The 27310-nt window shown below is 59.9% G+C and overlaps 2 protein-coding genes across 3 annotated transcripts; both read right to left on the minus strand.

Moving 5' to 3' along the window:
• Positions 1 to 199: 199 nt before the first annotated feature.
• On the minus strand, positions 200 to 4271 carry SMPD2 (sphingomyelin phosphodiesterase 2; the record flags this gene model as incomplete). Its single annotated transcript, XM_080633188.1, has 10 exons — positions 200 to 540; positions 1220 to 1376; positions 1455 to 1559; positions 1633 to 1765; positions 1977 to 2059; positions 2401 to 2490; positions 2581 to 2674; positions 3544 to 3620; positions 3713 to 3809; positions 4222 to 4271. 10 exons carry the CDS (start codon positions 4269 to 4271, stop codon positions 200 to 202), a joined length of 1227 nt encoding a protein of 408 aa, XP_080489314.1.
• Positions 4272 to 8982: 4711 nt separating this feature from the next.
• On the minus strand, positions 8983 to 20567 carry TEAD3 (TEA domain transcription factor 3; the record flags this gene model as incomplete). Of its 2 annotated transcripts, none has more annotated exons than XM_080632886.1 (12): positions 20375 to 20567; positions 17508 to 17572; positions 15271 to 15333; positions 12809 to 12820; positions 12370 to 12507; positions 12113 to 12156; positions 11944 to 12005; positions 11484 to 11617; positions 10597 to 10770; positions 10068 to 10208; positions 9719 to 9871; positions 8983 to 9096 (listed from the first exon to the last, which is right to left on the minus strand). In XM_080632886.1, the coding sequence occupies exons 1-12, from the start codon at positions 20508 to 20510 to the stop codon at positions 8983 to 8985; spliced, it is 1236 nt and encodes a 411-aa protein (XP_080489012.1). In that variant the 5' UTR covers positions 20511 to 20567. The 2 variants fall into 2 exon arrangements, with proteins under 2 accessions (XP_080489012.1, XP_080489013.1); XM_080632887.1 differs by lacking the exon at positions 15271 to 15333 and adding an exon at positions 15464 to 15526.
• Between the last annotated feature and the right edge of the window lie 6743 nt (positions 20568 to 27310).

Below are 27310 nucleotides of genomic sequence, written 5' to 3' on the forward strand. Positions count from 1 at the left end.
CCCCCGGGGGTTCCATGGGGGCCAACATGATGAATCTGCCCCCAAAAATCTTAATTTCACCCAGAGAGGCAGCTGTGAACCTGTGCCACTGATGTGGCCACAGCGCTGCTCACCTAAAATCAGAACTCAGCTAGAAAAAGGGACAGAAAGAGGCCAGGATGGGGCTCTGGGGACACCATGGGACATCCTCGGCATCAACTCAGCCATCGCTGGGCCGCTCCTGCAGCACCCGCAGCGCCATCCGCATCTGCTCCTCAGTGCCCTGCAGCATCTTCACCTCGATGGTGTGGAAGAGGTGGAGGCCAGTGGCGAGGAGGAGGATGCCGACAGCGAGGAAGGCCAGCAGGGAGAAGGAGAGCTTGGGGAAGGGCTGCCCGCCCAACCCTGCCAGCGTGCCCAGCACGGCCGCTGCCTGCAGCAGCAGCAGCAGCAGCGCCAGCACCGCCAGCCTGCCCGTGGAGTAGCGCTGCCGCTGCGCTGCCCGCAGCCCCACACCAACCTCTGTCCGTGCCTCCGCCACCAGGTCCACCAGCGCCGGCACTGCGGGGGACAGGGGGGGCTCAGCAGGGTAGGACCCCCCTGACATCCCCCCATTGCCCTTTACCCCCCCCAAGCCCTTTTTCTCCCACTCCTCTGCTCTGCCTGCCCACGCAGGCACCCCAAGGGATGCCCTAAGCAAGGGGAAACAGCCTCCAAAACTCCATCCGAATTACAGAATCCCAGACTGATTTGGGTTGGAAAGGACCCTGCCACAGGCAGGGACCCCTTCCACTGGAGCAGCTTGCTCCAAGCCCCTGTGTCCAACCTGGCCTTGAACACTGCCAGGGATGGGGCAGCCACAGCTTCTCTGGGCACCCTGGGCCAGCGCCTCAGCACCCTCACAGGAAGAGCTTCTGCCTTAGATCTAACCTGAACTTCCCCTGTTTCAGTCTGAACCCATCACCCCTTGTCCTATCTCTCCAGTCCCTGATGCAGAGTCCCTCTCCAGCATCCTTGGAGCCCCCTTCAGACACTGGAAGCTGCTCTGAGGTCTCCACGCAGCTTCTCTTCTCCAGGCTGAACAGTCCCAATGCTCTCAGCCTGGCTCCATACAGGAGGTGCTCCAGCCCCTGATCATCCTTGTGGCCTCTTCTGGCCACTTCATCCAGCTCCATCAGCCCATCCACCAGCTCCTATTCCACAGCACATGGGGGATCCTGGCAGAACCCCCCCACCTTACCAGCCGTGCTGAGGGTGGCACTCGCAGCCTCTCGCTGCCTCCTGATGTGCAGCGTTGCCATCACAGCTTCATGGTCTGAGAAGGGGATGTCCCTGCCTGGAGCTGACCCTGTGGTGGTCTTCAGCTCTTCACACTTTACCATGAAGCTGGAGATGGCCTGGGTGAGGTGATAGGGGGGTCATGATGCTTTCTCCCCCCTGCTACCCCCAACCAGTGGCCAAGGGACACCCATTACCTTGTAGAGGATGTAGTCAATGCGAATGCCGAGTGGGAAGGGCAGCAGCTCTGTCTTGGTGGTGAAGCAGTTGTTGGGGATGAGGGTGCAGCCATCCTTACAGCCCTGAGATGAAGCCCTTGGGTGGGTGGGGGGCTCTCAGTGCACCCCAGGACCCTGCTTCCACCCTGCTGCTCACCTCAAAGTGCTTGGCCTCAGCAAAGGCATCCTGCAGCCCCGTCCAGCCGCGCAGCAGCCGGATGCCCACGTCCTCAGGGTGCATGTTCAGGTCCCCCCCCAGCAGCACCACGTCAGCTGCCTTTGAGGTGTGTCTGTGGGGATGGGAACAGCTAAACCCCTGCCCCACACCGGACTGGGGTGACTGGGGCCCTCCCCAGCGCTCCCCAGCCTTACTCCTGACTGGGACTTGATGCAAATAGAAGCTCTGTGCAGTGCAAGCCCCAGGGGCAGGGGTGACCACACACACCCTGGGGACCTGCAATGGGGAACCCGGTGGGACTGGGGCACCCCATGGCTGCTCACCGGATGAACTGGGCCAGCTCCCAGGCCTGCACCAGGCGGTGGGGCAGGTAGGCGTCCTTCTCCCGGCAGTATTCCGCATGTAGCTGGTGAGGGTGGGGGGCAAAGTGGCCGTGACCCCCATGCTGGCACCTTCCCTGCTCCTTGGCTCCCTGCACACCACTCAGCCCCTCTAGATGGTCCCTTTGGGGTCTGGATAACCCCTCTGTCTTTATCTCACCCCCCTGGGGACAGCCTGGGATGCTCAGCCAGGCTGGGGGTCTCTGCCCCCCTCCAAAGCAATCTTTCATTACACCAGTACATAGTCCCAGGGGATATGGTGCAGAGCAGTGATTAAAGCAAGGGGGCAGCAAAGGACGGGTACAGCCACTCATCCCCCTCTTCCCCATTGTCCGCCCAGTGCCAGCTCCTTCCCCAGGGCACTCACATGGGTGACATAGACATTGAAGATGATCCCAGAGATCTTAATGATGACGAGGCCGACAGACTTGCCGCAGAACCAGTCCCCGTGATGGAGCTGCCAGAGGGGAAGGGGCACAGGTTGGGGGGCTGGTGAGGCTCCATGGCACCAGGAACCGTGGTGCCACATGTCCCACACCCCACTCACCATGTAGGGGTACCCATTCAGTGAGTACTGGTAGAGGAGGGTGTCCAGGATGGTGAACCTGGAGAAGACACAGAGGCCGCTGCCGATCACTCCACTGCAGGAAGGGAAAAGCACAGTGAGAAGTGTAGATATAGAATCCCAGACTGGTTTGGGTTGAAGGGACCTTAAAGCTCCTCCAGCTCCAACCCCTGCCACAGGCAGGGACACCTTCCACTGGAGCAGCTTGCTCCAAGCCCCTGTGTCCAACCTGGCCTTGAACACTGCCAGGGATGGGGCAGCCACAGCTTCTCTGGGCACCCTGGGCCAGCGCCTCAGCACCCTCACAGGAAGAGCTTCTGCCTTAGATCTAACCTGAACTTCCCCTGTTTCAGTCTGAACCCATCACCCCTTGTCCTGTCACTACAGTCCCTGATGAAGAGTCCCTCTCCAGCATCCTTGTAGCCCCCTTCAGACACTGGAAGCTGCTCTGAGGTCTCCACGCAGCTTCTCTTCTCCAGGCTGAACAGCCCCAATGTTCTCAGCCTGGCTCCATACAGGAGGTGCTCCAGCCCCTGATCATCCTCTTGGGCTCCTCTGGCCTTGCTCCAACAGCTCCGTGTCCTTCTTCTGTTGGGGACACCAGAACTGCACACAGTGCTGCAAGTGGGGTCTCATGAGAGCAGAGCAGAGGGGCAGGATCACATCCCTCGCCCTGATGGTTAAACTGGTTTGGTGCAGCCCAGTATATGGTTGGCTTAACCAGAAGTATATGGTGGCCCCCCACTCCACTTCCTGCCAGCCCCAAGCCAAGGGGCTCTTCAGATGCCAGGGTCCCACTGTGCTCCCATGAGCACCCCACTCCACCCATCGGGGTCTCCCATGAGCACAGAGGTGACCTACAGCACCTGCACTGGTGTCACCATGCGGCAAACACCAAGGATGTGTCACAGCCCCATGGGCAGCCCTGAGCTTGGCCCCTCTCACCTGCGGAAGTAATGGGAGAAGGGGTAGCAGCCTCCCAGCTTCACCTTCAGGTCACTGTAATCCTGCTCACTCCACACCTGGAGAACAGCAGGATGGGCTGAGAATGGGTGCACTCATTTCAGGCTGAGAGCAGGCACAACTCGTGTCACAGCTCAGGGGCTGCCCTCACCTCCTGGAGAAGGACCAGGTCGCAGCACTCCTGGCACAGCACGTCCCCAATGAGCCGCATGCGCTCCTGCCGCCGTTTGCTCAGGTAGCGGATAGCCCTGATGGAGAGAAGGGGTGGTCACAGCTTGGGGGAGACAGGGGGTGATGTGGGCTGCCAGCGCCTGAAATGGGGGAGCAAGGGCTCCAGTACTGGAATGGGCAGGAGGCAGACTGAGATGGGAGGGGAGAGGGAAAGGGCCATTGGGGGACACGGGGACAAGAGGGATGCACAAGGAGGCTGACTGGGGTCAGCATTTCCTGCCCGCAGAATCAAGGCAGCCCACCCCTGGTTGGGGGTGAACAGGGGGCATTTTTCTGGGAGGAGCAGGCACAGAGGGGATGGGAGCACAATCCTGACAAGTGCAGGGCTGGGAGAGCAGTGTGAGCCCGAAACAAAGGGGACACAAAGGCTGGGACCCCTCTCCCAGTGCAGGAGTCCCTATCCCCACCCCAGTGAGCCCCGGGACTCACCAGCAGTTGAGGTCGAAGACACGGAGCTGCAGGGTGGAATCTCCCTCCATTGCTCGCCAGGGCAGAGGGGGGTCCTGTAGGGACGGGGCTGGGGTGACAGCCCCGGGGAGCTGGCCAGGGAACGGGAGCCAGGCTGGGACAAAGGAGCGCCCGGGGTGCTCCAGCCTGGCCCAGGCCATCCCCTCCTCTCCCACCTGCAAGGGCCATCCCAAACCCCAACCTGCCCCTAAACAGGGACCCATGCACCCGAACAAGACAGGTGACTCCTCCATCCCATGGACGAGGACACCGGTGGGTCAGGGACAGGGTTCAGGGCTCAAGCCCTGGAACTTTAACTCCAGTTTCAAAGCGGACCTGCTTGGCACGGGCATGGGACACCCCCACACCCACCCTCCCCGCTTGGGGAGCCCATGGACACTTTTGGACACCCCAAGCCCCGGGAGGACCCTGCAGCTCCAGGAGCAGCCCCAGCGCTGTTCTCTTAGAAGCCCCAGGAAAGTAACCCGGGACTCCAGGGTGCCGGGTGCGGGCAGCCGGGCTCTGCCTGCCTCGGCGGGTCACGGGGCGGCTCATCCAGTCCCCATGCCGTGCCGGTACCAGCCGGTATTACCGGTAATACCCCCGGGGACTCTTCCCCCACCCAGCTCCCGATGGGACCGGGCGCGGAACGATGATGGGATAGCAGAGCAACAGGCGGAGCGGGGCCGGGAGCAACAACAGGCGGAGCGGGGGGAGCGCGGAGCGGAGCGGGGGGAGAGCGGAGCGGAGCGGGGGGAGCGCGGAGAGGGGGGAGAGCGGAGCGGAGCGGGGGGAGCGCGGAGCGATCGGCGGGCGCGGAGCGGGCTGGGACCGGACCTGCTGCGAGAGGGAGCAGTGCGGGGCCGCGGGACTACGCGTCCCGGCAGGCAGCGCGGAACGAGAACGGAACGGAACGGGAAGGGGAAGGAAAGGGGCCGCCCCGGGAGGCGGGTCAGGGCCGGGAGGGTGTGAATGGGGACGGCGGTGGGGGTGATGGGTGGTAACGGGGTGCTGATAGGGTGCGTTGGCGGGCGCACTGGGGGATAACAGCGGTAAGGGCGGCTGCGCTGCTGCGCGCCTCCCCAGGGCAGCCCGCACAGCTACTGCCTGTTCCGGCTCCCATCCCAGGATCTTCTGGGAGCCCTGTGGGATCCTCCGTGATGTCTCTGACATCCTCTCCCATTAGCACCCGGGCCCCAGGTCTCCTCGGGAGCATCCCGCAGCCCCCCGGGCATTTCTCCCTTCCCCTCCCCGCCCCTACTCCTGCTGCTCTTCGTGTCCTGGAGGGAGCAGGTCCTGTCCATGGGCTCATAGGAAAGGCTGCAACGCCCAGTATTTGAGCAGCTTTCCTCCTCCCCTGCCTCCTCCTTCACAGCCCTTACGGTGGCACTGCATGCACGTCCCCCAGCCTGTTCCTGAGGCACTGATGTTCTCTGCAAGGGCTGGTACGCACAGGGTGCTGGTGAGCCTGACTCTGCTGTCAGGGACTCTCTCGATCCTCCGTGTGTGTTTTGTTGCCATTCCCAGCCTATGGCTCAGGCTGGATTAGCTCCACAGGGAGCCTGGTTAGAAATAAGTCTCTTGGATGCCTTAACCACGGAATCACAGAAGGAGGTGAATTCCCCCCAGGGACGGATGACCTGGCAAACACCACAGGCTGCACAGGCCCTGTGGTGCTTCAAGGACAGAGCTGCTCGTGAGGTCATTTCTCACCCAAGCCAAGGACCAGTCATTATTTGATGTAGCAGCAGCACTGCCCAAGACAAGCAGTTTTCCCTCATTGCTCTTTGATGGGATGACTTTGAGAGCTCCCCGGGGGCTTGAGGAAATCCCAGAATCCCAGCCTGGTTTGGCTTGGAAGAGACCTTAAAGCTCACCCAGTTCCAACCCCTGCCACGGGCAGGGACCCCTTCCACTGGAGCAGCTTGCTCCAAGCCCCTGTGTCCAACCTGGCCTTGAACACTGCCAGGGGTGAAGCCCACGATATGGCTGGCTCTTTGGGCTGCATTTCTCACTGGCTGGTCAGACTCAGTCCTCCATCACCTGATGTCAGTGTGGGCAGGGATATGACACCCTAAAATATGTGTCCCTGAACCCAGTGATGCTATGGAGAAGCGTTTGCCCCAGGGTAGGCTAATCCAGGAGTCACCTTCCCTACAAACCCATCCCTGGTGATGCAACCACAGCAAAATGCTGTTGAATGTGGTGTTGCAATGTCCACAACTGTGGTCCAGGGGGAAGCGCAACCCAGCCAAGGGGTTTCATGGGCTGTAGCAGCCCTCATAGTGCTGTCTGTTGGAAGAAAACCACAAGAAAAAAACCAATATGAACTTCAGAACCACTTGAGCCAACCCATGAACAAATAATTTTAATGGTTTTCTTTTCAGCAGACTGTAGTTTTCTCAGAGCTCCACAGTCTCCTCTCTTTGAAGTTGGACAGATACAGTAAACACAACAAATATATGATACAACCCATCACAGCTGGATTAAAAAAAATACACAAAAAATATAATACATTAAAAAAAAGGGATTTTTTTTAACATTGTGGACTGACACAGCTCTAAAAATGGTGATTGTAACCCTGGTAAGCTTTACAAAGTCGTTAAAAAAATAAAACAGTACTTCATGTGAAATTCATAAATACACTGGAGGAGAACAGAGGGGATGGGGGGGATGAGAAAGTGTCTCTGGGTACCAGGCAGCGTGTGCGGGGGGTGCGGGTGGGCACCCCGGGATGGAGGGTGCAGGGATGGGTGCAGGGATGGAGGCACAGACCAGTCCGGTTCCTGAAGAGCTTTGTCCCCCAGCAGGGCCGGGAGCAGGGCACGCCTGTGTTCTATGGTGGGGAAGCACTGAGTTTGCATTCCCAGAGCTTTTAGGTCAGTGAGTGAAGTGGAAGAAAGAAAAGGAACCACGACACAACAAAGCAGCATGCTACATATGAGAACGCGGCCAGGCAACCCCGGCACAGCCCTGGGATGGGGTGCCCATGCCTTTCCCTGGATTTTTCCCTCTCTCCTTCCCCCTGCTCTGCTGTCCCTGCTCCATCCAGCCCCACCACTGAGTGGCTTCTCTCAGCAGCGAGAGGTTGAAGTCCCCACATCTCATGGAACGTGGCACCACGATGGCAGCCTTTCCCAAGCTCCGGGGCTGTCCTTGCTCTCTACACCTGGCAGCATCAAGCCTAAACCCCCCCAGTCCCATCGCCCCTGGCTCCAGCACCCCTCAACCCAGTCCTGCACCTCCTGCTGCCTTCACTCCACAAGAAACCCGGCCAGACCTGCCCATCGCAGGCTCCTCGTCCCCTTGCCAGCCTCCTGCCATCCTGCACCATGCCACCACCTCAAATCCCAACCTCTGCCCCTCCGCATCCCTCCTGTACCCTAGGGATGCTCAGCCCATGCAGAGCCTAGGGACCGGACATGCTGCCTGGGCCGATTTTGGGATGCAGCCACAAAAGCACATCCAAGCAGAGCCAGTCCCCTGTTCTGGTGTCCCTCCTGTCCTTTGTCCCCTCTCTGTCCCTCTCTGTCCCAAATTCTGCCCGCTCGCAGCCTGGTCTTGCATTGCACAATGCGCTTCTTCTCCCTGCTCCAGCTGCCTCCCCAGCTGCTTCCCATGGGATACAGGCAAGCCAGCCAGAGCGGCTGGGGGGAGCAGCTGAAACCACAACAGTCAACACCAAAAAAGTCCAAAAAGGTGAAATAAACTCCAACAAAAGGATGGAAAATGCAAAGTAAATCAAGCAAATCCACCCACAGTGCTCTCTCCTTGATACTCCTCAGCAAGCAGCCACAGTGGGTACGTTTAGCCTGGGTCATCCCAAGTGCAGAGCTCAGGGGATCCCAGTGCCATGTCTGCAGCCACTCCTGGAAGGGGGACACCCCCAAATCTTCCCTACAGGAGCTGTTCCCCAAGCCCAGCATGGCTGTCACCCATCCAACTCATTGTGTCACCTCCTTCATCACCAGCACAGGGGGTGAAAGGAGGTCCTGGACACCACAGAGGGTCACAGTCCTGGTTACAAGCATGGTGTCTTCTTAAAAAGTATTAAAAAGCACTTTAATTTAAAAAAGAAAGGGAAAAAAAAAAAGAGCCATAAAAAACCACGACTGCATCGTCAATGGCCTCCCACTTCTGTGCCACCGGCTGCCAGTGCCCCACCTGGGCATGGAGAAGGAGCATCCTGGGTCCCCTCCACCCTGTCCTACCCTGCTCCAACCTCAACATTCCATTCCCTTGTCCCCACCAGCCGCCAGGCAGCACTGATGCCACTCGGATTTGGATCAGACCTGGGGTGATGCTGCTGCCATATCCTCCAGCCCATCCGTACTCGCTCCTCTCCACTCAGGACTGGGACCAGGACCCTCAGGTGCAGGGTGAGAGGAGGGGTTGTCCTCAGCTCCAACATCCCGCTGCTGGCAGTGGCACGGTGGGCTCCTGGCCTTCCTCGGCCTCTCCCCATCCAGCTCCGGATGCGGTTTTCTTTTCTCCCTACACTTCCTTTCCCATTCTTCTTTTTTTTTTTTTTTTTTTTTTTTTATTTATTAAAAAAAAAAAAAAAAAGAAACTGTTCCTAAGTTGAAAACATCTGCGTCACAAGTCAGTCTTTTTTGGCTATTGTTTTTCTTCCTCCTCCTCCTCTCTTCAAATGACTCCTCACGAGGCAGTGGGCACGGGTGGCTGCTCAGCACAGCCCCCCCACCCCGCACCCTTCATACCCCCACCCGTCCCCGAGGGCCCCTAGTCCTTGACCAACTTGTAGACATGGTGCTGGGCGCCGTGCTCGCTGGTGGAGACCTCGAAGACGAAGGCAATGCAGAGCAAAGTTTCCTGGGTATCCCTGTTGGTAACAACCTGCGGCAAAGCACAGAGCACATCAGGATGGGGCTGTGCCCATGGGGAGATGCTGTTACTTGTGGGGTTGATGGGCTCAGACACTTTAATTGCACCATGAAAAATGTGCTACCTGTTATTTAGAATCCCCGAATCAATCAGGTTGGAAAAAACCTTTAGGATCATCAAGTCCAATCCTTCCCCAGCACTGCCAAGGCCACCCCTAACCCATGGCACTGAGGCCTCGTCTCCACGGGGTGTGAACACTTGCAGGGACGGTGCCTGCAGCCCTGCCCTGGGCAGCCTGTTCCAATGCCTGAGCACCCTCTGGGGCAGGAATTGTTCCTCAGCTCCATCTAAACCTGCCCTGGTGCAGCTTGAGGCCGGTTCCTCTCCCATGTTCCTTGGGAGCAGAGCCCAGCCCTCTCCTGGCTCCATCCTCCTGTCAGGCAGTTGCAGAGACATTTGGGGTGTTGCACAGGCTTAGGCACAGCCAATTTAATTGCACTACCAAGAGCTTCCTACCCAGTTTTTGGGGGCTCAGGTGCATTTGCACTGCCAAGGCTGAGTGCCCTGGGACCAGGTAGCACACAGCAGGCTGAGTCAGGGTGGGAAATGCTCCCTGGGAAAGGAAGGGAACTACCTGCAGGATGGTGAAATTCTCCAGGACGCTGTTCATCATGTACTTCTCTGGGAGGTGCTTGAGTTTGTGGATGAAGTTGATCATGTACTCGCACATGGGAGACCGGTGGATGCGGTAGACGAACCGGCCGTTCTCCAGCCGCGCGTATTCCGTCTGTGGGGCACAGCCAGGGTGAGCACTGGGAACCCAGTGGCACATGGAAAACCACAGGGTGGCCAACTGGGACATGGTGAAGATGGCTTCTCCGCTCCCATGTGTCCTACACCCAGCTCTGGGGCTTTCTCCATCCTGGAACCCGCTGTGGACCCTGTTCCCACCCCTTCCTGATGCAGTGGGGCGCGGGACTCACCTCCACCTTCTCCACGACCTGCTTCCCAAAGGAGCACACCTTGGTGGAGACCGTGATGGTCATGTTCTCTGCACTGCTGTACTGGCTGCTGACACCGTAGAAAGTCCCTGGCCCGTCCTGGATCGTGCTGTTCAAATCCGCCTGGAAATGATGTAAGATATAGGGAAGAAGTTCTTACTGTGAAGGTGCTGAGGCACTGGCACAGGTGCCCAGAGAAGCTCTGGCTGCCCCATCCCTGGCAGTGTTCAAGGCCAGGTTGGACACAGGGGCTTGGAGCAAGCTGCTCCAGTGGAAGGGGTCCCTGCCCGTGGTAGGGGTTGGAGCTGGAGGAGCTTTAAGGTCTCCTCAAACTGAAACCATTCCACGATTCTACGACAAGCAGGCATGTGGTCCTTTTAGGTGCCATCCCACCCAGCTCTCCATGGGAACAGGGGACACCAGCTTAGGAGCTGCCCAAGATGCTCCCACTATGCTGGCAACCTGCACCAAGCCCATGGCTCAAGGACAACCCTCCCCATCTTCATCGTACCCAAAATTTGACGAGGAAGAAGGAGTTCTGGGGCCCACGCTCATAGAGCTCCTTGAGGCCACCTTTCTTCTCGGGGAACTTGTCATAGATCTGGCGGATGTCCACAGCCTCCAGCAGCGGGTCACTGTACGAGGGGTTCGTCTGCCCGATGTGTACGAAGAGGTGTTTGCTGTACTGTAAGGACCGGGGTGGGGAAATGAAAACAAGAGGTGAGGTGAAGCAGGAGGTAAGCTCGCAGCCCAGAAACCACCCATGTGCTGGCCTGCATCAAAACAAGCCATAGCAGCAGGTCAAAGGAGGTGATCCTGCCTCTCTACTCTGCTCTCGTGGAGCCTGCTTGCAGCACTGTGTGCAGTTCTGGTGTCCCCAGAAGGACACGGAGCTGTTGGAGCAAGGCCAGAGGAGCCCAAGAGGATGATCAGGGGCTGGAGCACCTCCTGTATGGAGCCAGGCTGAGAACATTGGGGCTGTTCAGCCTGGGGAAGAGAAGCTGCGTGGAGACCTCAGAGCAGCTTCCAGTGTCTGAAGGGGGCTCCAAGGATGCTGGAGAGGGACTCTTCGTCAGGGACTACAGTGACAGGACAAGGGGTGATGGGTTCAAACTGAAGCAGGGGAAGTTCAGGTTGGAGATAAGGCAGAAGCTCTTCCCTGTGAGGGTGCTGAGGCGCTGGCCCAGGGTGCCCAGAGAAGCTGTGGCTGCCCCATCCCTGGCAGTGTTCAAGGCCAGGTTGGACACAGGGGCTTGGAGCAAGCTGCTCCAGTGGAAGGGGTCCCTGCCCGTGGCAGGGGTTGGAACTGGATGAGCTTTAAGGTCCCTTCCAACACAAACCAAGCGTGGGGACAGGCACATCCCACCCAGGTGCTGGGGACACGCAGGGAACCGTTACCGTTTCGGCATCCCGCGGCACCTCCATGAAGGCAGAGTACTCGAGGAGCCGGAGCTTGGCGGAGGCGATGGTACGGTCCTGCCAGACCGGCACGGCCGAGGCAGCTGGTGGGAGCGGAGCCAAGGGCTCGTAACCTGGAGGGGGACATGGACACCATGGGGTGAACCCTCCCTGCACTGCTGTCCTATCGTATCCCCCACCCACCCAGATCTCCCGGCACAGAGAGGGTTTCCCATGGGATGGCCAAAACATGGGATAAAAAGGGAAAGGGACTTGGAGGTAGGGGGGGGACAGAGCAGGGAGCAGCAGGGTCCTGCTCATTGTGGAGCTTTTTGTTGGGTTTAAACCCAGTTTTTTCCCCTAGAACCTGCAGGAGGTGGTGGGAGGGTGGCACAGGGCAGGGAAGAAACAGGACCAAGCAGGTTGCAGTCCCTGTAAGAAGGGCAAGGGCAGCACTTACTGGCTAGTGATGGAGGCATGGGTGGCTGGATGGGGTAAGCTGGTTGTGCAAATGGTTTAATGCTGGAAAGCAAAGAGCATCATTAGGTTAACAAAGCCTGGGTTACCCCAGCCCCTCACCAAGGGGGGGTCTTGCCCAGTGCTGGGCAGTGGAGGGGTCTCATACTTACTCCTGAGAGGGTCCAGGCTGTCCTGGGATAGGCCCACTCCAAAACTGGGAGAACAGCACAGGAAGAGTCAGCAGCTTGTGACACCCCCAAATTCCCCTCCTCGCCTGCTTCAAACTGCCTTGAGTCCCCATATCCCCCCTTGCATTGCCACTAGGGCTGAAGGTAGCCAGTGAACACTATCCCCCTCTCCCCCGAGCAGGATCCATGTCCCCCTCACCCCAGGGTGTCCCTGTACAGGGGCATGGGGCTGTCCTCACCCTGGGGGCAGCAGAGAAGACGGCCTGAGGAAGAGGAGGAGGGGGGCTGAGCTTGTTCTGCAGGACGCTGGCCGACACGATCTGCGCGGAGGACATGGAAGCCATGCTCTGCAGAGCCTTATCCTTCGAGACCTGGTCCTGGCAGGGACAGGGGGGAGATGAGGAGTTACAGGGGCAAACTGAGAACCCCCAGTCTGACTGTACAAAAGCTTGGAGCTGGTCGTGCAGCCCGGCCAAAGCACCAGGGCAAGTGGATGCCCCCCCCCCCCAAAGCACACTTGTTAAATAAATGCTTGAAGCTTGCAAATGTCCCCTGGGCAAGAGCTGCTGGGGCTGGAAGGTATCCCCACCCCCCGGGGATGAGAGGGTTGAGCCCCTCCACAGGAGCAGGCAAAAGCAATGGGGAACAAAAGGCATCACAAACTCAAGCTCAACTTACCAAGTTCATGGCCTGTCCACAAAAGAAAGGAAAAAACAAAGGTTAGAGCCTCGTGGGAGCCTGTGGGCACTGTGTGCACCCCAGTGGGGTATCCCCCACCCCAGCTCATCAACACAGCCTGGTCTGGGACTGAACCCCTCGACCTGGCTCATCACCAGCCATGGCGCATGGTAGGCACCGATGCCTGGGCTTAATCCCACCAGGAATGGGATGCCAAAGTCCCCCCACTGTTTTGGGGGATTGCCAGTCAGTGTCTCTGTTGGCTTTGCCATATCCTCTGCAGCCTTTAACATCCTTCACAACCTCCGCAGCAAAGCCCAACACTTGCAGCCAGGGCACAGACAGAGAGAGCCTCCAGCTCCTGTCCTGCCCAGCAAGGGGCTGCCCTGGGATGTCAGCACCAAATTCCCTATAGGCACCACAAGGAAGACCCTGGGCACAACCCATCTATGTCGTGTGTGCATTCCTATGGGAGACCAATTCTTTTTCCCTTTGCCTTTTGCTGGGCAGGAGCGCAGGGCTCCGAGGTCTTGCCTCACGGTAGGGCTGCTCCTCCAGCCACATCACCAGGACACACGGTGCTGGCCCCACTGCACAGCCTGTTTTCCCTCTGAACCTTCCTCAGGGATCAATCGCTTCATCTATTTCCACCTGGGGCAGTGCAGGAGCATGGGCATGCAGCCACATGCAGCACTAACACGTGCATGACTGCAGCTTAAAATACTTCTATTGCTCACGGGAGGGAGTTTCCATTCAATGGGTCAGGCACTGGGTGAGGGCAGAGGGGTGCCCACGCCCGGCTTTGCCTCCCGGTATGGCTGGGAAAAGATGTTTTGCATCCACAGTGTTTAAAGGGATCTCTGCCCTGGTTGCTCCCTGCTGGATTCCTGCAGGCAGCATGGCCAGGGATGGAGAGCGCAGGGATGGACACTGGCCTCCATCCCCAGACTCCTGGGGTCACTCCTGCCTCTGACTCCCCCTTGCCCTGGGCCCTGCAACAAGGAAAGCTGATTTTTATCTATTTGATTTGGGGCTGGGAGCTGCGTTTAAAGTGCATGAGCCCAGAGGAGCCTCCCAAAATAGCTTCGGGTGCCCTTTCCTAGCTTCTCCCACAGACCAAACCCACAGGGGGTGGGAGCACTCCTGGCACCCCACTCATGGGGCACCAGGGTCCCTGCTGAAGGGATATGGAGGCTATGGCTTGGTGAGCTCCTGGGCAGTGTGAGCCAGAGCTTGTTAAAGCTTTGGGTGTGAAAATGCGAGCCCCAGCTCTGACAGTGGCCCCACTGCCAGCCCCAGTGCTGGACACTTGAACACAGCACCCAGGACACGGGGACAGGGACACAGGGAGCGGATGATGCTTTTGGGGCCTGGAGGTTATGGCAGGGAGATGAAAGCTTTTCTGGGCTCCTCAGCAAGGCAGCAGGTGTCCCCCCTGCATTCTGCCCATGGAGATGCTTCCTGGTGTGACAGTGCTGGGATTAACCTGGGAGCATCCCAGCATGCACAGCCCAGCCTGGAGCTGCTGTCCTCAATGGGTGCTGGTGCAGTGAGGACTGCTCTGTTCCCCACCTTGCACCATGTGGGCCCAATTTCAGCAGGGCTCGGTCTTTTGTCAATGTCCCCAGTCCTGCCCGTGCCCCCATCATCATCCTCCCCACCACCGCCACGAAGCACGGTGGGACCGGTTACGGAAGGGTTAGTTGGGCTCCAGTTAGGAGGAAGGAAGGAAAGAAAAGCCAACCAGAGAAGAGAGGATGATCCAGTTTTTCCTCATTCGGCTCCCTTGGCTCCTGGAATCATGGGCTGCCCTGGCACCCCCATTTCTCCTCCCTGGGACCTCTGTGTCCCCTCCACAGCAGCATGGCCCCATCCGGACCCGCCTGCCAGCCTCATCCCTGAGGTGCCACCTTGGCCATACCCTTGTGCATCAGAAGTCTCTGAGCTGGCAGCCTGCAGGGACCTGAGGACCCCCCTGCTTCTGCCCATATCCCACCAGCACCCATCACCAGCGGGGCCAGGTCTCAGCTTGCAGGGGGACAGCCCTTTGCACCCCTCGTTTAACCCTCACTGTCTTGCTGGCTGCTCTTAGGGAGGAGGTCCTATCCTTCCTGGGAGAACCCCTGATAGCCCAAAAGAGGGGCGCAGCCCTCATGGATCACCAGAGGAGGTTTAAACCCCCACTTCCCCATAGTAGAGTCCTTGCTTGGGTGAAAGGAGGGGATTTGACACCCAAATTCAGCCTTCTGGGGGAGAACAAGGGGCTCTGCCTTCCCTCCCGTCCTTGCACTTCTCTGTGCATCTTGCAGTGATGCCTCTAAAAATCCATCTGGTCCCAGAAGCCGAGGGAGGGGGAAGGAAAACCAAAACCACCAAACCAGAGAGGTAGTAAAGGAAAGCAAGCGGCACACCGCAGAGCCGAGGGCGTTAGTGGTCAGCAGGCGCGGCGGCGGGGCGCGTACCTTCAGCTTGGACTGAATCTCACGAGATTTCCGCCGGGCAAGAACCTGCAAGTGGCTAGAGACCTGCAGAGAGAGAGCAGGAGAGGGGGAACAGCAGAGCCGTCAACCAGAGGAAAGGAGGAAGGAGGAAAAAGGGGCTGCCCATGCTCACAGAGACACCGTCGCGGACACCTGGGCAAGGGCACCAACGTACCTTGATGCCAACCTGGTACTCCCGCACCTTCTTCCGAGCTAGAACCTGTATGTGGCTGGACACCTAGCGCCCGCCACGCCGTTCGGAAAGGAAAACACAGAGAGCGTGAAGATAATGTTCATCCCTGCGAGGTGGGATGATGCTCCTGGGGAAGGGAGCATGGAAAGGGGGAGGAGCGCATGGGGTGATGCTCCTGGAGATGCAGAGGGTCCTGTGCCCACCACGAGCTGGAGAGAGGAAAATTGGAGGGGCTCTGGTGCTGCTGCGCTGATTGATGCTGGTTTGTGCCCCCCTGTTTGGGGTGAAGCTCCTCGGAGTGAAGCTGGTGCAGTTGGGGGGGTCCATGTTTACCATGTCTTGGGGCTTCCCAGACAGAACCCCCAGCCCCTGTGAGTGCAATGAGCTGCTGCTTGCAGTGTTGAGGGCACAAACCGGCTGGTTTGGGGGGCCCCTGGATTACCCTGCAGCAGGTCTGCAGGTCCCAAGGGAGCTCCAGGAGGGACCAGCTCATTCCCCTGAGGCTCCTGCTGATTTCACAGGTGGGAAAGGTGAGAAGTGTTGTGAAGTTGTGGTGTCTGGACCCTTCTAAGGGCAGGATCCAAAGCAAAGGGGCTGATGTACAGGCAAGAAGGGGACAGGCAAGATACTTCCCTCCCCAGCGCCAAGCTGGACAACAGGCTGTGCAGAGCACAACTGCACAGAGGGGACAGTGCCCCATGCACACCCCCTGGGGCATTGCTGTCACCCAGCACTGCATCCTTCCCCACATGAAGAAGGGGTCCAGGGGGCCAGTTGAGGCTTTAAGCCAGAAATAAAGCAGCACTTCTCAGCACTGGTCTGAACACAGGGACAGTGGCTGAACCCTGCTCCCTCTCCCTCCAGCATCAGTCCTGGAGGGATGACCCCCAGCCAGTGCCTGAGGATCAGTGTCCCTCCCTTGAAGGGATTTGTGGCATGGAACAGTCCCAACACAAGTGTCCCCGTGCTCCAAACCCATCAGTTCCCTGCGGGGAGACAAACCCACTCCCAGCACCACGGGTCACCAGCTCCTGGCTGGGGACCACCACAGAGGGGAGGGAAAAGCCACCAGATGTGTGACAGACACATCCCATCAAGGGCAGTGTGTCCTCACAGGTTTGATCTCTGGCAGAAGGGTGAAGCTGCTGGGATGGATGTGACCCTGCTCATGCAGGCAATGGAGGACCACTGCATGCTCCCTGCCCTGCTGGCATCCATCTGTTTGCTTCAGCACCCGTCCTTGCAGGGTAGCGAGGCTGGGGCAAGGGCTCTGTGGGACTCCCAGGTCCCCAGGACCTGCACAGCCTCTCCCCTAGCCAGACGGGGACACCTTGGGATCAGCTTGGGGGCTTTGGGGGTGCCTTCACTGTGGTGTCTGGCACAATCAGCATAAAGCCTCAAGCTGCACCAGGGCAGGTTTAGATGGAGCTGAGGAACAATTCCTGCCCCAGAGGGTGCTCAGGCATTGGAACAGGCTGCCCAGGGCAGGGCTGCAGTCACCGTCCCTGCAAGGGTTCACACCCCGTGGAGACGAGGCCTCAGTGCCATGGGTTAGGGGTGGCCTTGGCAGTGCTGGGCAATGGTTGGACTGGATGAGCTGAAAGGGCTTTTCCAACCTGATTGATTCTGTGATTCTAAGGGCCAGAGGTGCATGGTCTCCAGATCCAGGTGGAGCAGCAAAGGGATGCACGTGGATGCACACACTGCTCGGATGGAGATTCCAAGGCTCCTGCCCCCATGGGTGACCCCAGCACAGCCGGGGGGGGGCTGGGCACTGCCTGCCCCATACCCCAAATTTCAGGGCACCCGCAGATCAGGCTGGCACTGACCATCCTGAGGGTGTTTGTGCTTGAAAACAAAGCTCCTTGCAGAGGATGAGGGTCCTGCTGGCTGCAACGTTGGCTCCAGGAGGGGATACAGAGGACGGGTGACACAGCCGGGCACCCGCTCGCCCCCAGGCTTACCTGACACCCCCCCCCGCACCCCCAGAGTCCCCCCAAGAGAAGAAGCACAGCGATGCCCTCACCTGCTTCCTCGTCCGCGTCTTCCCTGTCCGCAGCTTGATGTACCGGGCTATCAGTTCGTTCCGACCTGCCAGCAGAGCCAAGGGTCAGCCCGGGGGAAACGGGGGACAGGGCCACCAGCACCCCCCAACCCCAGGCTGATGATGCTGGTCCTCAATGAGGCTGTTCCTTAAATGAGGCAAGTCCTTAACGAAGGAGGCACTGCCAGGAGATGGCGCTGCCACGACAGCTCTCTGGCCCGAGGGGACATTGGGGTGGCTCGGTGGGATACTGGGGTGACCCATGGGGATGTAGGGGTGGCCAGAGCCCTCCAGGCCAGCGGCACCCACTGGGTCCGGCAGCCCCCAAACACAAGGGGGTTCAAGGGGGGTGACAGCCGCCCCCCAGGGACCCCACCACAGCCCTGTCCCCAACCATGGGTCACCACAGACCCCCCAAAGCCCACACAGAGCACCCTGGCAGGACCCCATAAACCCATTCCCTGCATCTCGTCCCACCAGGACCCTGGGGCGCCCCCCCCGGCACCCTGCTTCCCGTTCGCAAGCTGGCGCTGGCCTTTCCACCACTATTTCCTAACGTCCCGGGTCTAATTCGAAGCAGAAGTTGCTTCTGCACCACATTTTGGGGGCCAGCTGTGGCCAATCTCTGCTCAAACGTCAGAGCAGCCGGGAGCTTTCTTGTGCCGGCCGCGGTCCCCCCCCCGCCGTGCCCCCCGCGCTCGGGGGCGGCCAGGAACGCCACATGGAGTTTCATGGACCAGATGGTCGCGGTTGGAACTTGTCGAAATGCCCTTGGAGCGGGTTTCAGCTTGAAAAAATACATCCCTTAAAAAGTAGATCTATAATCACCCCCCCCCCGTCCTTTCCTTCCAGCACAACCGGCCCTGGAGCAACTGGGACTTCCTGGAGGAGGAGGGACACGCATAGGGATGGACAGGACCAGGTGCCATAGGGACGTCTGCGCTGTGCTCGAGATGGGTGCTGGCAATGGGGTGCATCCCAGTGGCACCCCCAAAGCACTGAGCACAGCTCCCATCGCTCCTGCCATTCCCAGTCTGTGCCCTGGCCTCATTAGTGCCTAACAAAGGGCAAAGGCCCCATGGGTGTCCTCCAAAGCTAGGGGAGATGATGCCCGCTGTGGGGTGCGGATGGAGGGGATCCAGTGCTGAACCGCAGCCAGGGGGGTACCCAGCACTGCAGCAGCTCCCAAGTCACATCAGCTCCTGAGTCTCTTCCTCTCCTTACCCAGACCAAGGGAAATACGGGAAATAAATATGGGAAATAAATAAATAAGGGAAATAAATGTGGGTGCCTTCCTGTGGGTAGCAGCCAGCACCTCCTGCACTCATCCTGCCTCACACCTTGCCCCAGCCACCACCCCGGGCTGTACTGTCCCTGTCCCCCGTGATTCACCCAGGCCAGTCCCTGTCCCCTGTGATTCACCCAGGCTCGTGCCATTCCCTCCGAGAGGGCACGTCCTCCTCCAAATTACCACATTCCCCAAATTCCTCTCCCCTGACACCACCACGTGAACCAGTTGGACGGGCTGGGTTAAAAATAACCCGGCGGGCAGCGAGTGCAGAGCGGGGGCCAGTCCCAGCCCCCCAGCTCCCACCTGCTTGCTGGCATCAGTGGGGCACAGGCTGCTGTGGCCATGGGCATCCCACGGGACACCCCAGAAGAGGCGGGTGGTGGAAAGCAGTGGCACCAAAGCACCTTTATGTTGGATGCTGGCATCACTGGTGCCACCGGTGGCTCATGGGGTCCGCAGTCAGCTCAGCACCACTGGCTGGGGGTCCTGGTGGGGAGGTGCTGGGGAGGGTGGGGGGAGATGAAAGGGATCTGCTGGGGGGGCTGCTGCCTCTTTAAGCAGCTGCAGATGTCTCCGAAAGGCTGGAAAAACCGGTCGGGCTCGGCGTTAGGGCCAGGCTCCCGGCGGCACTTCAGCTATTCCCGGAGAAATCCGAAAAATGCACCCGCTTGGGAAGCCCTGTGCTACCCCCCCCTCCGGCCTCGGGGCCCCAGCAACCAGGGTGGCACAGGGAGCTGGTGTGGGGACGGGGACAGTGGCACGGTGATCACCGCAAAGCCTCATCCCCTTTGCCCCTCTCCGTGAGCCACGGCCAGTGACATCCTGGGTGGGTGGATTCGGGAGGCTGGGAACGGAGGTGCCGGCCTTTGGCACTGCAGGGTGATGGTGACATCGTGAGCTGTCCCCGAGGTCACCAGCCCTGGGGGTGACTACATGGGAGGTGGAGGGGAGGAGGGACAGGGACACCATGACACCTTCCCCTGCTCTTTGGTGTCACCGTACACCCTGTGCCAGCATCACCTCCTGTCCACATCACCCATCCTCGTCGTCTTCCTCCCCATTGCACAGAGCCACCAAGACGGAAGTGTTCTGGGAGACACCAGAAACTAGGCTGAGACCACTCCCAAACTCATTGCACCAGTGGGGCCAACCAGCCCTGCTGCCGCCAACAAAGCCACTGACAGCTGAGCCAGGTGCAGGTGGCTCGGGGTGGGTTGGTGGCTCTCACCACAGGGTGCTGCCCACCCCCAGGTCCGGTTGGGAAGGGTTGGGAGCGATGCGGAGGCACGCGGGAACAGGAGGGCTGGTGCTGGCCCCGCAGTCCCGCACCCGCTCCCTGCCCCACGGCTTCACCAAACCAGTCCTTCCGGCAGGGCCGAGAGAGGGAGGGAGCGGGAGGGAGAGCCAGGCAGAGGGAAGGGATGCGGGTCACTGCCACCTCCCTGGTCCAGCTCTGGGATGCACTCAGAGAAGCTGCTTCTGCTGTTGGGGGATGCTTGAAGGTGATGCCCCAGTGTGGGTTTGGGGCAGGAGGTTTTGCTTCACCCCCATCACTCACCGTACATCTTGCCCTCATCCGAGAGGATGATTTTCCGCCGGCCGCAGGGGGGGTAGATCGCCAGCGCCTCCTGGAAGCTCTGCTCGATGTCTGGACTCCACACGCCCTCGGCATCATTGTCCAGACTCTTGTCCATGCCGTCCTGGCCATCTTCCCGCCCCTCCCCGGGGCTGCCACTGGCGTTCCAGCTGTTGGACGCTATGGTGCTGGCTGCTCTGGGCTCCGATCCCGAGCCCCCACGGACACACGACAACCTGCAGGACACAGGGACACCAGTTAGACCCAGAGACCCTCACTAGAGCTGCAGTGACAGCATGGACGAAGGTCATTTCCCAGCACTGGCCCTGTCCCCTCTTGTACCCACAGGTGGGAGCAGCATCCCGGTGCAGGTCATCACATCCACAAACAGGCTTTCCTTGGGGACAGAGCCATGATTTCCACGAGTACTCCCAAATCCAAACCACCAGTGACCACCCAGGGTCAAACTGAAAAGTCTGGGAAGGAAACTGAAAAGTCTGGGAAGAAAACAGCCCGGATGCTGCATTATCCATATGAGGAGCTTGGGCACATGGTGCCCGTGGGTGACACCTCAGGGTGGGGCAGCAGCAGCCCCACAGCCTGTGAGCCCCAGCCCCACACCAGCACCCACACACACTCCAAAACTGCCCCCAGCCCCAAACCCCCCACTCTGCTGGCAAAGGCAGAGCTGGGATGTGAAGGGAGGCATTGGGCTGCTCCAAGCCAGACCCTGCTAATGGGAACCATGTGCCAGAGCCCTACCCCTGGCACCGGGAGAGGCCCCCGGCCCTGAGGATGCTCGGCCTGGGCGCTCCGCAGTGATGCTGGGGAGCCTTCAGCCCTCCTTCTCCTCCTCCTCCTCCCTTTGCCCGGCTCCCCGCGCAGTGTTTTGCAATAACATGTTTGGCGGCAGCTGCCGGCGGTGGGAGCGGAGAGGTGTCTCCTGCGCCGCGCTTCCCGGACGGGCTGGGAGTGTACAAAGGTCTCCGGCGCAGACATCTCCTTTTAAAGGAACTGAGCGGCCGCTGGCTCCAGCGCCGGGAGCGGGAGCCCTTCTGTGCTCTTTTTTTTTTTTTTTTTCTTTTTAACTTTCATAAAACAAGAAATTCCCTCCCCCCCCCCCCCAATCCCGTCCCCATCCCGTTCCCATCTCTCTCTCCCTCGTCCTGATGTGATGTCAGCCCCGCCCTGGTCCCCGCCGCCCGCCCCTGCCGCCGTCCCCCCGCCTGCTGCTCCCCCTTTGCCGAGCACTGTGGCCAAATAAGGAGAACTGGATTGTAGGATCGAGCCAGCCGGCCAAGGCGGCGATGGCGGCGGCGGTGCCGGATGGGCCCGCGGCACCCGAGTCCCGCAGCGCCCCGGCTCCTGTGGCACGATGAGTCGCACGTTATCCCGAGTGCCACAGCACCCCAGGTCCCACAGCACCCCCGCCGTTATCCCAAGTCCCACAGAACCCTCGCCGTTATCCCAAGTCCCACAGCATCCTAGTCGTTCTCCCAAGTCCCACAGCACATCAAGTCCCATGGCACACCGAGTTCTGTGGCACCATGAGTCTCATGGCACTCCATGTCTCACGGCACCCCAAATTGCATGGCACACTGAGTCCTACAGCACCTCAAGTCTCACAGCACCCCAAATCCCATGGCATGCCAAGTCCTGTGGCATCTCAAGTTCCACAACACCCCAAGTCCCACAAAATCCTGAGCATTATCCCAAGTCCCATGGCACACCAACAGCACCTCAAATCCCACAGCATCCTGTGCCTGCTGCCATGCTGCTCCGCAGGGCAGCCCTCCAGCGGGATGTGTTGCCCAAACCAAGTGGACTGTCCAGGATGTAGGAGGACAAAGGGACAGCAGGTGCCAGGCAGGGATGATGCAGGTAGCACATGGAGATGGCCCCTGCGGGTCCCCCCCATGCAGCAGGGCTCCGTCCCAGCGTGGCACCTACAACTGCCTTGCTGGGTGCTGAGCACCAGCTCCACTGTGGCAGCCCAAGAACACCCAGAAGACTGGGACCCCCAGACAGGGGAACCAGAGATCCCGCAGCTGCACCACAGCAGCCCGAGACCCTGCAGCCCTCAGAGCCTGCAGCCCTGCACCAGTTCGGGACCCCCCAGCATCCCAGTACCCCATGGCACCACAAGAGGGGAAAACCCCAAAAGCTGATGCTGGGGGTGACTTTGCTTTGCCAGGGGGACCGACCAGATCCCAGGTCCTCCCCAGCTGATGGGTGCTTTTATGGCAAAGCTATAGAGCCAAAGGCAAAGCTATAGGGCCGTGGACGAAGCTATAGGTCTGTGAGCATAGAGCTGATTGCACCAGTGCAGGCAGGATCCTGGATCAAGCAGCGTGACCAGTGCCCTGGGTCAGCATCTCCGTGCCAGATGCTGCAGGCACAGGCAGGGATCCAGCTCACATCCCCCAGCCCCTTCCCACTCCACTGCTCTCCCCCAGCAGAAAAACCCCAGCCCAGCCTTTGCAGGGAAGCCAGGAGAGGAGGGAGCATGATGCCGCGGCTTCTGCCAAGGTGCGAGGAAGCAGCTCCTCCTCCTCCTCTTCCACCGAACCTGCTTTTGGCTGGGCTGAGACACTGGATTTCCTGGAGGGAGTGTGCAAGGCGCTGCGCTGACGCAAGGCACGGCCAGCGCCGCGCTCCACCCTGCCCTTACAAAACACCAACAACAGCAGCAATTAGGAAACTGGTGTGGCTGGACGGGCTGCGGAGGGACCACCGGCCAGACCTGCTCCGGGCAGGGAGGTGACCGGACCTGCTGGGAAACATGCCACCAGCTCCTGCCTTCGGCTGCTCCCCAGGCACTGGGGGGACAAACCCCCTCCCGTGGTGCAGGCACCTCTGCGGGGCTTGGGGACCCCAGGATCACTGACCTGTGGTGGGGATGCTCACCCCCATGGGGATGCTTGTCCCCATAAGCAGGGATACTGGCTGGCACACACACCAGGGGGACACTCTCCACGTCCAGCTCGCTCTTCCCATGGCTTTGTGGGGTACCATGCTCCAGCCCAAGGCTTTTAGTGGGTGCTGGAAGGGGCTGCACCCTTGCAAGGTCCCACAGTTGCTGCAGGATGGGTGCTCACAACAGGCAGGGGAGGATGTTGCCAGGGAAGCCCTTATCTCCCTGCAAGGCCAAGGCTGTGCCAGGGGATGGTGTTCCCACAGGATCACAGTGCTTGGCCCTGGCACCATGTGGGGGGGTGCAAGGAAGACCGTTGTGCAGGTCAGGGAGAGCTGCTGAGGGCTGCGGAGCCTGGAAAAGTCCACGAGAAACCTCTTTAACCCCTGCAAAAGCAAAGGGGAGGTTGCACAGGGGGCGGCTGCTCCGGAGAGGGTGTTTTCTGCGGGGTGGTGGGAAGGAAATATTGTGGAGGCAGGGTCTGTGGTCGGAGCGGTCGGTGAGCACCCATTGGGGCTGGGTGCGGGTGCCGAGGTCAAGAGCAGGGTGCCGCCGGGACCAGCACAACCAGCCACGATAGGGATCAGTACAGGGGAGAGCAATGGGAGCACGGGAACATCACTGCTGAGAGCTGAAGGGCCATGACACAGGAAGAGGTGCCCGTCAGCCCCACAAAGCCCTCGAGTGTGGGGAGCTCCCTGTCCTCATCCTTGTCCCATGCCACTGAGATGGGGGGAATGGGGTATTCCTCTCCCCCAGTGTGCTCAGCTCCAAAAGCACTGCCCCAGCCACTCCTGACCTGCATGGCCAGTGGCTGTGTCACCTATCTCTGGGTCCAGCACTGCCCTTTGCGATGCTGTTGCCACAGCATCCCTCTGAGCCACCAGGGATTCAGGGCATGGCCACCAGCATCTGCTCATGAAGGGGTCAGCAGCACAGAGTGTCCCCTGTGGAGACCATTCTGGGGGGACAAGAGCAGTACCAAGGTTCCCTCCTTACCTGGGGCTCCCCCAACCCACAGCAGGACACTACCAGCACCTTACAGGACGATCCCCTGCAGTGCTGGGGACACTGTGGGGACAACAGACCCCAGGTGGGGGGGGGTCTGGCTGCATCCCGGCTCCATCCCACCTTCCCATGCAGGAGCCCTGGAGGGATCCAGCCCTTCTCCCTCCCTCCTGCACACAAGACCCCACGGCAAAAGGATAAAAGTTCATGGACAAGCCCGGGCAGGCTTGGCACCGCGCAGTGCTCACCTCGCACCAGCACAGCCACAGCACCGGCACCCGCAAAGCGAGGCCACCGGCCCCTTTCCCCATCACCATGACCAGTGGCACCCACACCCAGGGGTGAGGGGAAAGAAGGAGCCCCCATCATCCCTCGTGCTGAGTGTGCAGACCCCCACAGCCCGCTCTGTGAGACCCCAAAGCAAACCCTAAAGCCGAGGCTCCTGCACACCCCAGCTCCTCCCCAGCACATGGGGCTCAGCATGGACATTGTTGGGGGGCTGACAGCAGGCTGCAGGCAGGCGGAGGCCTTTGTTAACGTGCTCCTTGTTTCAGGCAGGGGACCACTGGCTGAGGGCCGTGTCCCTGCTGCCGCCTCTGCCCACACCGTGACACTGGGAACAGGCCCTGGATAAACGCTGCCTGCACAGCCACGGCCACCAGCCTGGAGAGCCCTTCAGAGCAAACCCAGAAACCTCAGGGCTCCCAGGGGACCCCAACAAGACCACAACACACCAGGGAAGATGCTGCCCTGTCCCCTGCCAACCCCAGTGCCAGGCACGGAGCTCAGCTGAGCACAACCCAACAGCACTTTGCTTGCAATAGCCAAGTGCTTCTCACAGGAATCCTGTACCCCTGGCAGTTCCACCGTGGACCCTTCAGGAACACCCTGCCCCAGACCCTACCACGGTCCCACAGGGAACACAATCCAAGTTGCGTTCAGTCATCCCAGGGACAACCAGCACGCACTGAGACAGGCAACAGCAGCCAAGCAAGACCCTGCTCGGTGGGGAGGGCAATGGAATCCAAACAGCTCTTGGGCTGCAGTGAGGGATTCCCTAGCTTGGAAATGGAAGGGAAGAGCGGCCGCTCTGCTCCCTCCCACCCAGATTTGCACCTCCCTGCCAGGGACTATCGGCCACCTTCACTCCAAAGGGACCCCAGAGTGTGCTGGGGACCAGGGCAATGGCAGAGCCCCCCATACACCAGCCCGGCTCCCCATGAGACAGCTCGACTAATTTCCTCCCCTCTATCGCTTCCTGTCCCTTCCGGCTTGGCGGGCGGCTCAGGAAGCAATCGGAGTGGGGAAACCACAGGAGGCCACGTGGCAGCATCCCACCAGGGCCCATGGTGCTGCCAGGGCTGCCCCAGGAATGTGCCCCCCAGCTCTGACTGGAGCCCCACAGCCAAAGGGTCTCCCAAGCTCCCAGCAAATCCCTAGGTCTGTGCTCACAAGGATGCAGCTGGTCCTCACCCAGCGGCCCGAGGCTGAGGGATGCTCAGACCCTTCATCCCAAAGGGTGAAGAAAGAGGAAACTCAAGTGATTTGGCCCAAAATATTTTGGTAGGAAGGAGGGAGGGGAACAGGCAAACCCTGCGGCACAGCCCAAGATGCTTCCTCCTAACGGCAGAACCATGGGTGTCAAACCACCCCCTCCATCTCCTCTTCCGTCAGCCCAGGTAGGGCAGCAGAGCTGGGTTTCGGTTGCTGGAGGATTTGAGCCAGTTTTGCTCAAGCCTCCAGGTTCAAGACCAGAGGGCAGGGGACAGATGGACACCGTAACCCTCCCTGGCCCAATTACGGCCGCCCTGCCCAGCCAGGCTGGGGCGTTTCACCCAGCATAAATAGAAAGCTTTTGCAGCATTAATTGCTCTCTGTGTTATGAAACGTTCTGGATGGAAACAACAGGGTTGGAGTCGCCTGCCGGGGACAGGCCACCACCACTGTGGCCATCCCATGACACCCCCAGCACCGGTGGCCAGTGGCACGGCCAGTGCCAGGCATTGGCACCCACTGGGGACCGCTGAATTCACTTTGCTCCGGCATCAAAATACACCCAGCCTGGGATGTCTCATACTGAACATCCCCTGTAGATGAGCTCAGGGTGGCCACCACGTGCTGTATCCCAAGGGGCTCCCAGCACTGCTTGTCCAGAGGGTCTCTGGGAGCAGTGAAGCCCTAAGGACTGCAGTGGTTTCACGTCCCCTCATCCGTGTGGCTCAGTCAGCCCAGACAACCTTCCAGCCCTCAGACCTACTCCTGGATGGAGAAATGCCTCCACGGAGGAGTTTTGGGTGCTGCTGACCCCATTTAATGCCATTGCAGCAAGGACAGGGAAAGCGTCTTCCCGGGGACGCCGGCTGCCAGGCGAGGATGAAGAGGATGAGGAGGAGGATGAGGAAGGCTGCAATGCATTTCACACCCACCCCCGGCTGCCTCCACCCCTGCGAAACCCAACCCTGCCCGGGGAGCAGCTGCCTGCGCTGCAGCACCACCGGGAGAGGAACACAGAGGGGCTGGAGCGCAAATGCTGGTCCCCCCCAGCACCAGGTGGTGGGGGCTCAGGCACAGAGATGCTCCAGTCTGGGACCCAATGTGTATGGCAGTGCCACCTCTGCGAGGGGGACACGGTCCCCGGCCCCACCATGAGGAGCATGAAGCTCAGGGAGCCTGCATTTAACACAGAAGATGTGTTACAACTACTTGAAAGGAGGCTGTAGTAAGGGGGGGTCAGTCTCTTCTCCTAAGTAACAAGCGACAGGACAAGAGGAACCGGCCTCAAGCTGCACCAGGGCAGGTTTAGATGGAGCTGAGGAACAATTGCTGCCCCAGAGGGTGCTCAGGCATTGGAACAGGCTGCCCAGGGCAGGGCTGCAGTCACCGTCCCTGCAAGTGCTCACACCCCGTGGAGACGAGGCCTCAGTGCCATGGGTTAGGGGTGGCCTTGGCAGTGCTGGGGTAAGGGTTGCACTGGATGAGCTGAAAGATCTTTCCCA

Source organism: Psittacula echo (assembly GCF_963264785.1).
Source record: "Psittacula echo genome assembly, chromosome: 22".
NCBI lineage: Eukaryota > Metazoa > Chordata > Aves > Psittaciformes > Psittacidae > Psittacula > Psittacula echo.